This window comes from Pleuronectes platessa, chromosome 22, assembly GCF_947347685.1.
Source record: "Pleuronectes platessa chromosome 22, fPlePla1.1, whole genome shotgun sequence".
NCBI lineage: Eukaryota > Metazoa > Chordata > Actinopteri > Pleuronectiformes > Pleuronectidae > Pleuronectes > Pleuronectes platessa.
Genome location: NC_070647.1, coordinates 18,177,875 through 18,192,888, shown reverse-complemented (window position 1 = coordinate 18,192,888; position 15,014 = coordinate 18,177,875). Strand labels below are relative to the sequence as shown.

The 15,014-nt window shown below is 44.1% G+C and overlaps 1 protein-coding gene across 1 annotated transcript; it reads right to left on the bottom strand.

The window, feature by feature from the left end:
* Nucleotides 1-274: 274 nt before the first annotated feature.
* Nucleotides 275-14,978, bottom strand: dyrk2 (dual-specificity tyrosine-(Y)-phosphorylation regulated kinase 2). Its single transcript, XM_053415330.1, has 8 exons — nucleotides 14,321-14,978; nucleotides 13,354-14,176; nucleotides 8,769-8,872; nucleotides 7,222-7,558; nucleotides 6,868-7,031; nucleotides 6,363-6,752; nucleotides 6,177-6,267; nucleotides 275-6,101 (listed from the first exon to the last, which is right to left on the bottom strand). Exons 2-8 carry the CDS (start codon nucleotides 13,391-13,393, stop codon nucleotides 5,449-5,451), a joined length of 1,779 nt encoding a protein of 592 aa, XP_053271305.1. The 5' UTR covers nucleotides 13,394-14,176; nucleotides 14,321-14,978; the 3' UTR covers nucleotides 275-5,448.
* Nucleotides 14,979-15,014: the final 36 nt, after the last annotated feature.

Below are 15,014 nucleotides of genomic sequence, written 5' to 3'. Positions count from 1 at the left end.
GAACCAATCAGGAAAAGCTTTTGTTTGAAAATGATTTCATCAGGGTCATTAGGTCGCAGCACAGGTGAGCATCCTGCAGAGCTGCTGTGATCTGTTAGCATCATGCTAGCTTCTATAATTAGTAACCCTCTAAGAATGATATTTTAACACATTGTTTTTAACCACAAATAACATTCAGAGAAAAAAACATATATAAAGATATAACGCTAAAATCTGAACATGTTAATTTAATTGTTGACCAACTTACTTTGTGACTCAATGAAAGAACAACACATTAAAATGAACAATAAAACTGTTTTATTAATAATAATAATATTTTTTCACCACAATAAAATTTAACAAAGGCTCACTAGAAAAGTGTCGACGTCTGTGTTCTGTACAGTAGATACAGTACATTGTAAAACTGGCCGCGGTGGCACAGCAGCGCATTCAACCCCAAAATGTATTATTCAAACATTTTTCAACATTATTTACAGATAAAATCCACAATAAAACGCAGCTGTCAAACATCACAGAAATTTAGTGTAGCTTCACGCTAACAGTGGCTAACCTCTGGCTGTAGAGATCTCCCAATAGAAGCTAAATGGCTAACGAGTTTCACACATGCTACCAAGAGGTCATCAGTTCAACCAGACGACCGCAGTCAGTTCATCTTCTTTTTTGTAAAAAACAAAACGTAACGTCCAGGCTCCTCCCTCAGAGAGGCGGGAGCTCCTCCTCCTCTGATGGCCTCCGTGTTCACTTAGTTTCTGTTGGACTTTCTATCTACTTGTTTGTCTGTCTGTCTGCAGCTAGCTTTAGCTAGCTTTGTAAAGGAATGCACTTTGGTAGATTCAACCAAATGCCCTGGGTGTTAGTCACAACAATGACAACACTAATAATGATCATATTAATAATGATAACTGAGTAATCTGAGGTACCAACATGAAAAAAGAACCCTTTAAAACCACATTAATGCTAACGCTAACAGTTTGCATGAGCACAACTGTGAGGAGCTCAACGTGACTGTAGCTAGCAGTGAAAACGTGCTACTAGCAGCCAGTTAGCTGTAGGCTAGTGTTAGCTTCACTGTAGAGAAAATAAACGTCAGTGCAGCAGCTAGCGGCTGGACGCTAGCAGTCGATCGGCTAGTGTTAGCTTAGCCCTGTCGTCAGCAGGCGTCGCCCGTCTTTACCGAGGCGACAGATGGCTGATATGTGTCTGTACATTGTGCAGCCATGTTACACAACTCACCCCCACACAAACAAACACACACACACACGTAGATGTCAGTGCAGTTTAAAGCTACAGTTTGTGGTCAGTGCGTTAGCCTGTGAACTGGCTCCGCCCACAAAAACTTCAGCCCATTTCTGCTGAAAGGTGGATTTCTACTTGGGAAAAATACACATAAAAATGTATCACTTCATAAAATCTACATTGTGACTGTGTCAAATGATTTGATGGAATTCATTCTCAAAAAATGTTAGGTCAAAATTGTGACTCGTACTATTCTGAGATTATAAAATTCAGGAATTATGAAATTAGCAAATTCAAGATTATAAATAATAAAAAAAACGAAAACTGACAGTTAAACAAAGCATGTTGTTTTGTGAGAAATTCTAATGGGCACTGCAAAACATCGAATCAAATAATAAAGTTAAGAGATGCAGGAGTAATTATTCATAGATGTTAACGAGGATTCTTCATCAGTGTTTGAATCAACCTTCAGTCCATGAAATGAACGATCCTCCTCACTCCTGATATGAAATCACTGTTATTTATCTTGGTGTAAATGTCTGTGGTAACCTGAGCCATAAGGATAAGATCATACGTTGCACCAGAACTAGTGATTGTTGCAATGACATCGCCACCTCAAGTGTGTGTGTGTGTGTGTGTGTGTGTGTGTGTGTGTGTGTGCCAGGCGGGCGCAGCATGGCGATGAGATACTGAAGGCACAAAGTTACGACTCTCAGCGCTCCTTCTCACTAAAAAACATAAAAAACTTAAAAAAACATACTCAACAAACCAATCAATCAAATCTTTAGAAAACAAACATCGAAGAGGACCGGCCCACGCGTCCTCCTCCTCCGTCCACTGGGGGCAGAGTTTCCCCTGAGGTGGGCGGAGCAGGTAGTCTGTGTTTTTACGTCAGAACTTCCTTGTGTGCGTCACATCATTGTCCTCGTCCTCTTCTTGTGTGCTACATTACAACACATTTGTCAGGCTGACGTCGTCACATGTACAGCCCTCCTCTTCCTCCTCCTCCTCCTCTTCATCATCCTCGTCCTTGCGTGATCCACTTCTCAGAGTGCGTTAAGATACATTTGTGTTTTTATATCGATAAATGTGTGTTTGTGTGAGGGAACAAGCTTTTTAGAAAACCTGTCCTAACATCGACATCAATCACACACACACACTGCTACATACATCTGACGCACACACACACATTCAAGTATACGGTATGAACTGCACAACATAGTAAATATGTAGATTAGAGTAATAAATATCAATTAAAGTGGAGTAAATAAATAAGAAGCATCGTTCAACATCCCCCCTCCCCTCTCCGCCCTGATCTCACTGATTGATCTCTTAACTAATACTGATCAATAAATGACCAGTTTGATCAGTGTCTACACATTATGGGAACTGGTCATTTTTATGTTTTGGATCATGTAGGTCATGATTTCAGATTCTGTTATTATCTTGTGCTGTAATCAAGAATCTGGGTCCAGTCACGTGATTGGTTGTTTGTAGCAGTGAATGTTGCTGAAGTTGAGAGTTTATGGAGAATCATCCAGTTTGTGTTCAGTGGAACTTTTGGGAGATTTCAGTCTTATAATCACGGTTATTACGAATATTCACTCTGGAATCAAGTATTGTGACTGCGTAGTCTACATCCATACTAATACGTCTAAGAGAAAAAAATGCCCTCCATCCACACAAGCTTTTAGATCAACTTACTCTCGGAAAATACTCTACACTAACACACAAGAAAAGACACGTCACATGACCATACACGTACACTGGTCACGTGGTGTAAACAGGAAGTAGATTTTCTTCTCTGCGGTTGGTAGGGATGACAAGGTGGAACTGTTACTGACAGGAAGTGTCAGCAACGCTTTGTATTCACCGCTGGTGGTCGAGTCATGTGACTGATAAGCACCAATCAGGAAGAGAACGTATGTTTTTAAACATTTCACTGGAGTTTTCAAAATAAAACAAGACCAGCAGTGTTTATAAAAGTCTTGGATTTAGAAGCTGGAAAATTCCAAGGTACTGCGGACGGTAGGTGTAAGCATAGGAACAGTGAGTTTAAAAACTAGAACCTCGTAGTGTGGACGTAGAAAACAGGACTATCTGCTTCTGAGCACCTCAGAGAAACTTTGCTGGTGTGACTGGACCCTTTTATATTGTTATTTTTACTAAATACTGTTGAAAGTCATTAATACTCTCAGACATTTTGGTGTATTACTCTGAATTAAAACCCTGAATTAAAACTGGAGCTTTACATAATCCAGCACAATCATATGTTATTAAATCGAAAAACTGAATTCTACTTCTAAGAATTCCTTGGTTTAAATGTTTTCGTCTTCACTCTTATTGAAGCACTTGATCAGTGTAGAAATACAAGTCTTGGTTCCCTGTTGCATTGTTCACACGTCCATGCTGAACCAGATGAATCTCTATATACACCGCGGACAGCTTCAGAATAACGGTCACAGTCTTTAGTCCTAAAATCTGACTCACGTTTCTCTGCACAGGGCCGAAGTGAGGGTCTTTATGATTTCAGACAAACGGCCTCTCCGATCATGCAGGGTCTCGTTTTAACGGAGCTGTGAAATCCTTAGAGCTGCTCTGTTTTCCAATCAGCCAGAAGGAAGAAACATTCAATCCTCTCTGCTCTCTCGACCCTCAAGACGTGACCGTGGTGGGAACACATCCCACTCTGTGCTGGGACATTAAGGGAGAGAATTTGGTCTCATGTGATTCCCGTGTGGCTGAAGGTCTCTTTTCCTTTGAGCAGCATTGCCCTCATATCTGGAATAATTCAGGATTCTGTAACTAACAGACTGTGGAGTCCTTCAATTACTGTTCAATTTCATGAGCTGGAATTTTTTTTTCCAGCTTTTTTATCTGGTCTTTCAATGGTGGCTGACGAAATATAAACGATATTGAATAAACGCTTCATGATGATAAACAAGACTTTGGTTTCTAACACGTACTAGAGCCCTTTGTTAAAACTTGTCCATAAAAAACACCTTCAGTCCACTTTCTTCTTTTTCCTCCTCCAGCAGCCATTTTGTGTCATTAATAATCACACCTTCTTCTTCTCTTTTTCTCGCTCTTCACCTCCTCTCTCTCTGCTAACCCTCACAAAACTTAAAAACACTTAAAAATCATATAAATCTGAGGCGTTAAAAATGTAAAGTCATTCGATCTGTGCTTCGTAAGGCTGGGCAGTGGAGCGCTAACAGGCTATGGCTAAAGGAGGCTAAGGCTAGCCACCTGTCTGCCAAAAAAGGCTAGTAGTGAGCCAGCTAAAGCTAGGCTGACTGCTAGCCAGTTAGGTGTATCTAGGTGGCAATGTAACAGATAAACACAAACAAGTAGCTGTCTACCAACTGACCAGGGCCAGTTAGCAGTTAGCCAGCTGAGAGGCACGAAGCTAGCAACACTGTAAAACAGCTAGCTAGGAAAGTTAGCCAGCTAACAGGTAGATCATGGTTCCGTCGGGTTCGTTAGAATATTTTTTTGCCTTGATATATTTGTTTTTACTCGTGTTCCCCAAACTGAAATGCAACATTATTTCTTGAGATATGAAACATAGACTAGCCAGCTAATCACTGCCGTCGCTTTAGTGTTATATGGAAATATCTGCATTATTTTGTCAGTTAACTACATAGATGTTTTCTATGAGGCTGTTATTGTCTAACAGATATAACCGTGTAAGACTAAAATCAATAGCAGTTGTTTTTGGTGTCTAATCCGGTACCGGTAATCCGGTAAACTGAGCTAAATAGAATATGTACTAAAAACAAAAAAGCCTTGTTCCCCCCCGTCAGCACCATGTTTGTCTGTGTGTGTTTGTGTGTTCGCAGCTACAGAGCGATGTGGTGTGTCTTGATTGTCGTAGCAGCCTCACGATCATTTCAAACACTTCTTGCTGCTCACAACGTAAAACAACAAATTGTCAAGACTGACAATGCGCCCCAGTTCATCGATCAAGTTTCCTTCAGCTTAGTTTACGTCCCAGCAAAGCCATCCTGCACATTTTAACAACCCAGTGCAAAGCCTCCACGGCTGCATTGTCCTGAACGCACCCCAACAACGCTGTGAAAACCAGTTTGAAAAAAACAAATGCTCTTAAAACTGGACAAACCAGTTTCATTCAGGTCCAGCTGGTTGCTCACGGCTGCTCGGGGAGCACAGCTCTGACTTTCCGCCACAGCGAGTGGGGTGCGTTCACTCTCAGCTGACCAGTTTGGGCAGGACCGTCCTAGGCTGAATGTTTCCATTGGCATCGGTGATTGCTGCCAAGTTAGTCCTGGTTTTGGAGGAGGAGGACGTGGTGGTTGAGGAGGTGGTGGCGAGCTTGGAGATGGAGGTGAGGGCGCTGTCAGAGGTCGCGGTGGCCCGTTTAGATGATGAGGTCTTCTCCCCTGTGGTGGTGGTTCCTGCTGGTGGCTTGGGAAGTCGCCTCCTCAGCCAGGGGTGGCGCAGAGCATGGCTGGGCGTCATCCTGAGCGCCGGGTCCCACTCCAGACACTGTTTGAGGAAGTCCAGGAACAGCGGGTCGTCGCAGCCTTTCAGCGCCACGCTCCAGTCTTTGCTGCCCGGCGGGCTGCGTACCTTCCCCCGCCGTGACCGTCCCCCGTTCAGCACAGTGGATCCATCGGGCAGCGTGGTGACGGTGCAGTACCGCGGGTACCCTTTGGACGAGACAAAGTTCTTGGCTCGTTTGGAGGCGTCAAGGAGCTTCTGGCTGGGCATACCCAGGAGCTCGATGATGCAGGCAAGCTGGTCGGCTTCATCCTCACCCGGTAACAACGGGTACCCGGTCAGCAGCTCAGCCAGAATGCAGCCCAGGGACCACATGTCGATAGGCATCCCATACCTCGAGCCTGAAGGAGAGGGCATCAAGCTTTAATTATATCTGCCGATTAATAATTTCCATATTTGGTTTTCTCTCTTCTTACCTAGAATGACCTCTGGAGCTCGGTAAAACCTGGACTGGATGTAGGTGTAAACTCTCTGATGTTCATAACAGCTTGAACCAAAATCGATGACCTAGAGATACAGAGATAGAAAGAGATCATGTTTTATTGATTAAATATCATGCCTTCAATAGCCAACCCAGCAAACACAAGTGTTTTGCTTCTCACCTTGATGCCGCTGCGTCCCTGTTGCTTGAGTAGAATGTTCTCAGGTTTGAGGTCGCAGTGGATGATGCGGTTCTTGTGCAGTGAGTCCAGACACTGCAGGATGGAGTGGGCGAACTTCCTGACCAGCGGGAGGCTGAAGCCCTGGAACTTGTTCTTCTTGATGAGCTCGTAGAGGTTCATGCTGAGCAGCTCGAAGGTCATGCAAATGTGGTTTCGGAAGGTGAAGTTTTCCAGCATGTGGATGACGTTCATGCTCGAGTCCTTGTCCTGCTTCCTCAGGTGCTCCAGGATGCGGATCTCCTCGGCCGCCTGCCGGTGGAAGCGCTTCTCGTTGCGGACCATCTTCAGAGCCACGTGGGTCTGCGACTTGTGGTCGAACGCCTTCACCACCTTCAGGGGGAGCAGAAACACGACGCTCTTCAACAAATAGCTGACACATCCCTTCAGCAGACGTCTTATCACTAGCTTTAGACAGTAGTTGTAATAGTATGAGCAGAAATCCTACCTGTCCAAAGCTGCCCTTGCCGATGACCTTTAGAACTTCGTAGCGGTAGGTGATGTGGTCATGTGGGATGTGGATGTAGGATCCCTGATCATCGTCGAAGCCGCTGTTGTTGGCTCCGCCCATGACCCCTGACCTCTTCTTAGCATTCGGACCAACAAAATACACTGGAGAGAAAGAGAGTATAACATATAATAATGTTTTAGTGATGATAGCTCCAAAAAACAAAAGTCCTGAATTAGTCTCTTAATCAGATATCAATTCAATGAATATTGAATAAATTATATTTCCGCTGTTATAGGTTTGCTGTTGTCAGCATTAACCAACCATGATAAGCATGTTAGGAAGGATGCTCACCCTCAGGGAAGCTGAAGACCTCGTGGTGTTCGAACGAGGACATTTTAGACATGAACTGCTTCATGGCCTGCTCCGGGGACAGGGGGTGGGGCTTTGGCTTGCTGTCTGTCGACTTGTTGGAGGTGGCACTGCCCTGGCGGCAGTGGTGGCTGGGGTCTGAGGACGACGTCTGCCGGTCAGGCAGCGGCAGGCCCGGCCGGGTGGAGCTGAGTGGAGCCAGGCCGTTGGGCTGGGAGGTGAGGACCGGACGCTTGTTGTCCTCGTACAGCTGAGTGATGTGGACCTGCGACTGTGACGATAGCTGCACAGCGTCCGACATGGTGGCTTTAGAGCCTCCCTGAGGGGAGACAGGGAGAAACATCAGATCAGCCTGAAAGGTAGAGCGGCAACTTCTGATTTCATTACATCTGGTCTCAAACTGAAAGTTCTCTGATCTTCCTTCAGACTTTCTGTCAACGTTGCTGCAGCAGCATCAGGTTCAGTAAATTGTATAGCTCATCTTAAAATATTGTCAAAACTCGCATGTTGGTATTTTCTTGAACACAACATAGGAAACTTTGAGAAACTGTCTCTGTTCTCAACAACCACACACGTGTCACATGTTACTTTGAATTGACTCGATTAGTTTGATAATCTAGTTCTCATAAATGGTCCACTATCCCTCCCTCTCTCTCTCTCTCGCTCTCTCTCTCTCTTTCCACCTCCCTCTCTCTCTCCCTCCGCCTCTCCATCTCTCCGTCTCTCTCCCTTTGTGTCTCTCGCTCAGTGAGTCATTCCTTGTTGCTCTGGTGACCAGCACACCTGGGTCCTTTCAGATAACAGTGGTGCATTTGGTTTCAGTTCAGTTTTCACACACACACACACACACACACACACACACACACACACACACACACACACACACACACACACACACACACACACACACACACACACACACACACACACACACACACACACACACACACACTATTACACATTATTATGGTGTTGTAAACAGCTGATTATTTTACTGAGTAAATTGCCTGTAATAAGGAACTACAGCAATATGGAAGAGCAACAAAAACACAAACATGCATGTGTGTGTGTGTGAGTGTGTGTGTGTGTGTGTGTGTGTGCATGTGTGTGTCAGTGTGTTGTAGTTACAGTGACATATGAGAACAAAGTGTTTGGTTCTGTTGACTCCACCCATACCTGACAACACACACACACACATCTACACGAACACACATATACATTAACACTGTATGTATGTGAACTAATATTATGCCTCTGCTGTAAAATGCTAATGCTACTCCTTTCTAATTCTAATAGTAATGATATCATTGATAAATGCTGTGTGAGTCCCTTTATAACATTAGTCCAGTGTGTTAGTGTGTGTGTGTGTGTGTGTGTGTGTGTGTGTGTATGTCCCCTTCACACCAGCCTATAAACCAATCAGCTGTTTAAAGCGTTCCAGAGCAGAGGGCTATTATTAGCCGTGTGGCTACAGCTGACTGCTCCACATGCTAACAGCATGCTAACACGATCACTGCAGCTGTGTGTACCGTCAGGGGAAGGTGGTTGTTGTTACGAAGCGGCGGCAGGGCGGCGGGCGACGTTGTCTGAGAGCCGCTGTGACCAGGAGAGTAGACCGGCTCGCCCACTTTGCCTGAGAAGAGACAAAGAGAAAAAAGATTTGAGAAATTTTAGACATAAATTAAAAGTCGGAACATGTTCCTGACATGTTCCTCTCATGTTCTGCAGGTTCTGTATGTGAGAACAAATGTCTGAGTCAGTGTCTCTGGACATGTTCTGGATCTTCTCCTGCAGCCTCATAGTAACATGTGTGTAACATGTCAGAGTGAGTCCATGTGAGGAACCAGCAGGACAATGTGTGGAAGCTTCCCAGCGAGCGAGTGGACGTGTTGATGAGGTTTCTAACACGTGACAGACGTGAAACTGGAAGAACATCTCAGGATGAAGAAGAGGAGCCGTACACACGTAGAAGATGAAGACTTTATAGAATTTATACATCATATCCTGCAGCTTGCTGCTCTACAGGCTAAAACACTAACTACACAAAATGTCCAGACAACATTTTCTGTTCAACTGTAAGTATCAGACACTAACACATATTTACTCAAGACTGAAATCTGAGACAGAAACGTCTCCTGAGGTTTTCCTGTAAACACACAATGAGGCGAAGAGGAGCAGACAAACAAACAACCGCCCTTTAACTCAATAGCAGAAAACATTCTAATAAGACTTAAGCCAAAAAGTAATTATGACAAACTGTCACAAAACCAACATTAAACTGTCTGAGCCTGGAAACAAAGGCCCCACGCCCCTCCCACACATACATCAGTTCCTTTTCTGTTACAGATGTGCACATCTGTAACAGAAAAGGTTCTGGGCTCCAGTCGTCATCAACTCTCATAACCTGTCATCTTTTTGTTCTAATTGTCGTTCTCTTTAATGGTTTCTTCAAAAACATAAGTTTTGTTCAACCACCAGATTAGACTCAGTAAAAATAAGCGGATATGAGTCTTTCTCATATCTGTGTTTGGGTTTGTCGATATGAAACACGACTGATCAAACCCATGAATCAAACAATTAACCAATAACAAAAAACAGCAGTTGATTGAGCATCGCAGCTCTAAGGCTTCATCCACACTTCTACAGCTTGATTAGTTTTCTCTTGAGCTCGGCCGAACAGCGATATGATTTTTAAATAAATCGTAGGTGTGAATGAAGCCGAAACTACCTGAAATCAAACGTGCCTGAGACGTCAGCAGTTTAAAACCTGACATGGTGTCCAGTATCGTGGTTCACATGAACACAGCCTCGGACCGGAGGGACCCAGGTCAGGTCCCTTCAGGAGTCGGGAGTCTGTTTGGGTCCCACAGGTTGATTCAGTCTAAGGAGGATGAAGGTTTTATTATAGCCTGATAATCCCAAATACACTGCCTACCTCTCTCTACCTCCCTCTCTGCCTGACTGTGTGACTTCTGCCTCCAACGCCATCAATCATCAGCCAATCAATAATTTGAGAAAATCCTCTGCTGACAAATCGATATTGAAAATAACGTTTAACCTCGCTCTGGACGTGATGTGACCCTCAGGGGCTGCCGTCCGGCTCTGGGTGTCACAGCCGCGCAGCTCGAAGCAGCAGATGGTTCGTGCTGATGCTTTCTGCCTTTAATCTGAACCCTCGCTGTAATCCTGCTAATAAGGACGACTCAGAGGCCAGCGTGATGTAAGACGACCACACGGCAAAGAACATGCTAACGACAGGGCCTGGAACACGCACCGTCACGCTAGCACCGCGCCATCAAGGACAAATTCCTGCGACACACTGCAGGCACTAAGTTCACAAACTTGACACAACCTTAAAGAAACATTTGATTATCGACCAACTGCTTTAATGTTAAAATGCCAGAAACGCCCGACTCTACTTCTGAATGTTTTCCAGTGGCCCCGAGGCCCTTCACCGGCTCCACGGGGCCCGTCCTCTACAGGAGACTCTGATAACGTAACAGGGATGGACAGTACGCCGGAGAGCATGTGGAGTATTCCTCGCTGCGAGCCTGACAGATGCACGCTAACGCCGTGCTGAATGTGAAACCGACACCGAGCTGGAAATGCCAGAGCGCCGGCGAGCAGCCGCGGCATGCGGCTCGACAGGACGAGTGGGAAAGAGCAGCAACGTGAGCGCGTCGCAGCCTGACGTTCAGAAAGTGACCTGGAGGAGGAGGAAGGGAAAAGACTGAACGCCTCTTTTTTATATCAATCTGCTGACACTGCATTTCTGTCCCTCAAAGGCCACCGTAGATCAATCACTGGCACGTAATGGATCCCAAGCTGCAGTTACATCTAATACTAATGATAATTTAAGAATTTAGCGAAAAATGTGAAGAAAAGTAATAAGGAAGTAGTTAGAAATCCAAACATTTGTTCTTAGATGTTATCTGTGGTGTTGATATTAATGTAGAGAGAAAATGTAAATGTGCTGGAGCTGAATTAGTCACATAGTTAATCAACAGAGATTTAATCTGCAAATATTTGGATATATTCCAGTTATTTTCTGAGCGGAGTTTGGACTGTTGTGAAAAACGTCCCTAAGAAGTGATTGATTAATCTGGACGAGGACGATCAGCAGGTTCATCAATAATGAAAGTGGTTGTTAGATGTTTTACAGTATTGATTGAAACTAGGACACATAATGGAACCAGAGTGGAGCTCGAGCTGGTGCCACAGAGCCGGCCGGAGGAAACACACACGGATCATCAAGCCACTAATGAACTGGTTATTAAACCAATAACGTTTCTGTTATGAAACAATTACACAGTCATATAGTCAGTGACCCCTGATGGACAGATTGGTCTTATTTTTGAATTTTCACATAAATGGAGAAATTAAACCTGAGCAGATGCACCAAGTATTAAGTCAGAATTGTCAAATAAAAAAAAAAAAAAAAAATATTCGTCACAATGTCATACCTCAGAATTCTCGATTTCTACCATATGTGCTAACGTTCTCTGAAATGGCAACAATAACAGAAGCGTAAACATCATATCATATTTCTATAGTAGTCATCTTTCTTCTCTGCTAGCTTGCTAATCTATTAGCCTCTGTGGCTTCTTAACACTGACAGTAATCTTAATATCAACTGTAAATAAGGACGACAACAGGACTGCTCCACAAACGCTGTTTCACAGTGTCACAACAAAACAAACAAAGATTCTTGACCTCGACGCCACTGATCTCGTTACTTTAAAACAACAACAACAACAACAACACCAATGTCAACACCAGCAAACTGGTTCTCAGAGGAATGCAACTGGAACCTAAACTCACCATTACACAATTACTAACAATTAGCCTCCATATTGCTGTTGCCTAGCAGCAGAGTTCTCATGACGTAATAACACCACAATAACACGTGTAACATAGGACGGACACTAAGCTACATGATGTATAAACATGTAATAACACGTGTAACATAGGACGGACACTAAGCTACATGACGTATAAACATGTAATAACACGTGTAACATAGGACGACACTAAGCTACATGACGTATTAACATGTAATAACACGTGTAACATAGGACGGACACTAAGCTACATGACGTATAAACATGTAATAACACGTGTAACAGGACGGACACGAAGCTACATGACGTATAAACATGTAATAACACGTGTAACAGGACGGACACTAAGCTACATGACGTATACACATGTAATAACACGTGTTACATAGGACGGACACTAAGCTACATGATGTATAAACATGTAATAACACGTGTAACATAGGACGGACAATAAGCTACTAGACGTATAAACATGTAATAACATGTGTAACATAGGACGGACACTAAGCTACAAGATTTATAAACATGTAATAACACGTGTAACAGGACGGACACTAAGCTACATGACGTATACACATGTAATAACACGTGTTACATAGGACGGACACTAAGCTACATGACGTATTAACATGTAAAAACACGTGTAATAACACATGTAGCATCAGAAGCACATTAGCTTGCGTGTTATGATGGTGACATCGGGATGAAAACGTCCGGTTGTTTCACAGATGGAGGAACATGAAGCTTCAGTTGTGTCTGTGGAGCTGGAGGCCAAAAGCCACCCGGAGCCCGAGGACACACACAGACCCACACAGACTCACTTCACATGACAACAACACACAGGGAGGAGACATGTTCCTCGGAGCAGTGGAGTGTCTGAAGAGACGTGGAGTGTCAGGACACACTGAGCTGTCTCAATCTGCTGCTCCGCTATAAATAAACCTGCAGACGTCCGCAGCCGCTCGAGCTCTTATTTTTAACCGTTTCTCTGTTTTCCTGTCGGTGCCCCCCCCCCCCCCCTTCCCCCGCACCTCCTCCCTGCCTCACCCGCACCTCCTCCCTGCCTCCCTCGGGGAGGTTACAGTGGATCTCATGAGGAGAAACACACTGGTTCTCTTCCTGTCTCCCCGGTAGCCCTCACGGCTCCTCGCTGGTTCCGTCCCGGTCCCTGACGCTACATTCACCCGGAGATGATCCGAGCGCGATCAGCGGAGCGTGTCCGCCGCAGTGTCCGGGCTCAGGCGCCCTCCGGCCGGCTACAGTGTGTACTCACCCGTCGGGAGGACCGAGGCTCCGGGCTTCTTGGTTAACATGGCGGCCGCTCCTCTCCTCTGGACACCACCGAGCAGGACACCTCCTCTTCCTCCATCTGCAGCTCCTCCTCTTCCTCCCCCTCCTAATCCTCCCTTCCTGTCTCTCACTCACTATATTAATAATATGAATAATTGTAATAATAATAATAATAATAATCCTCTCATCGTGTCACTCATTCACTAATAATAACAATAAGTTTATAAAAATATCAATAGTAATAACAACATGTTCCTCCTCTTCTCACTCTGTTGTACTTGCAAAACCTCTCAAAATATATAAACAAATATAATAATACAATTATATCAATATGTACTGAATACGTCTATTTCCACACAGGGCATCACAAACAGTATAATAAAATAATAATATTTACCTTCTCCTCTTACCCGATTTTATTCTAAAATAAAATAAAATTTGTAATGTAAATATTTCCATAAGATATAATAAGTGAATCTTGAATGTTTGTGTCTCTTTATCATCTAATAAAAGTATTTAATATGTTTTACTGGTATTATACATTATTATATAACATTATTATTATTATTATTATATAACCATAGCAACACCAGTGATGCTCCACAACATGTCATCAGTTGAAAAGTGAAACTTACCTCAAACATCAGAGGAAGTTTAAATCATGGAGGTCATCTGTTCTGGTCTGCAGGAGGTCAGCAGCTCTGAGCTTCTTCAGGAACCTCCAGGTGACACTGGAGGTGACTCAGAGCCGAGCGCCGCTCTTCATCCTCGTCCAGGTGAGGACATCCTCATCATCATCGAGCTGCCTGGACACCAACCACATGTTTACGTCAGAGACACGCAGACGCTGGCTGGAGGCCGCGTGGCTCTGACACTGATGTTTGCTCAAGGGCGTGGGTGGTCTCAGGTTTCACACCTTTTAGTTAAATTACAGAGAGCAGCACACTTACGTGACTCACACGGCAGCAGACGAGCCGGTGTCGGGTGAACGTACATTACAACATCTTTCTCAGGTGAGACAGTGATGTCACTCGTCCAAAACCAATGGGAGTCTCTGGATAAGGTCAAATGGGAGTTTGCAGATCAGTCAGTTGGGTCAGTTTGAGACAAAGATGGAAACAAAGATGGCGGCTGCGAGTTCCTCCCACGACCCAGAAACTGGAGAGTTGTTGAAGTCACCAAGAAATATGGATCATCTTCCTGCCTCTGTTTGTTGATAATGTAAAACCCAGTGTGTAAATAAAGATGGCCGACAGACAGCTCCTCAACAGGGAAACCAGAACATCTTGATCGCCCTCTGGTGGATGGCTGTAGTATTGGTCATGAACCTGGCCTCCTCCATGTTATCAGATGGAACATATTTATAAATATAACATCAGAGCACACACACATTGATGTGTTGTGTTAAGTTTGTTTTCACCTTGCAGTTATAGTTCCTCACCAGTAGAGGAGCTGTATTTTCCCCTTAATGACCCCAGCAGACAGCACATTACGTACGTTAACATAAAGATATTACAATGTCGATAAAGGAAGGAGGGATTTTTAAATGAATAACAAACTTCCTTGTCTTAAGCGAGGAAGATGCTAACATGCATATCCAGTTAGCTTCCGGATATAGATTATTTATATTTTTTATTTTTGAAC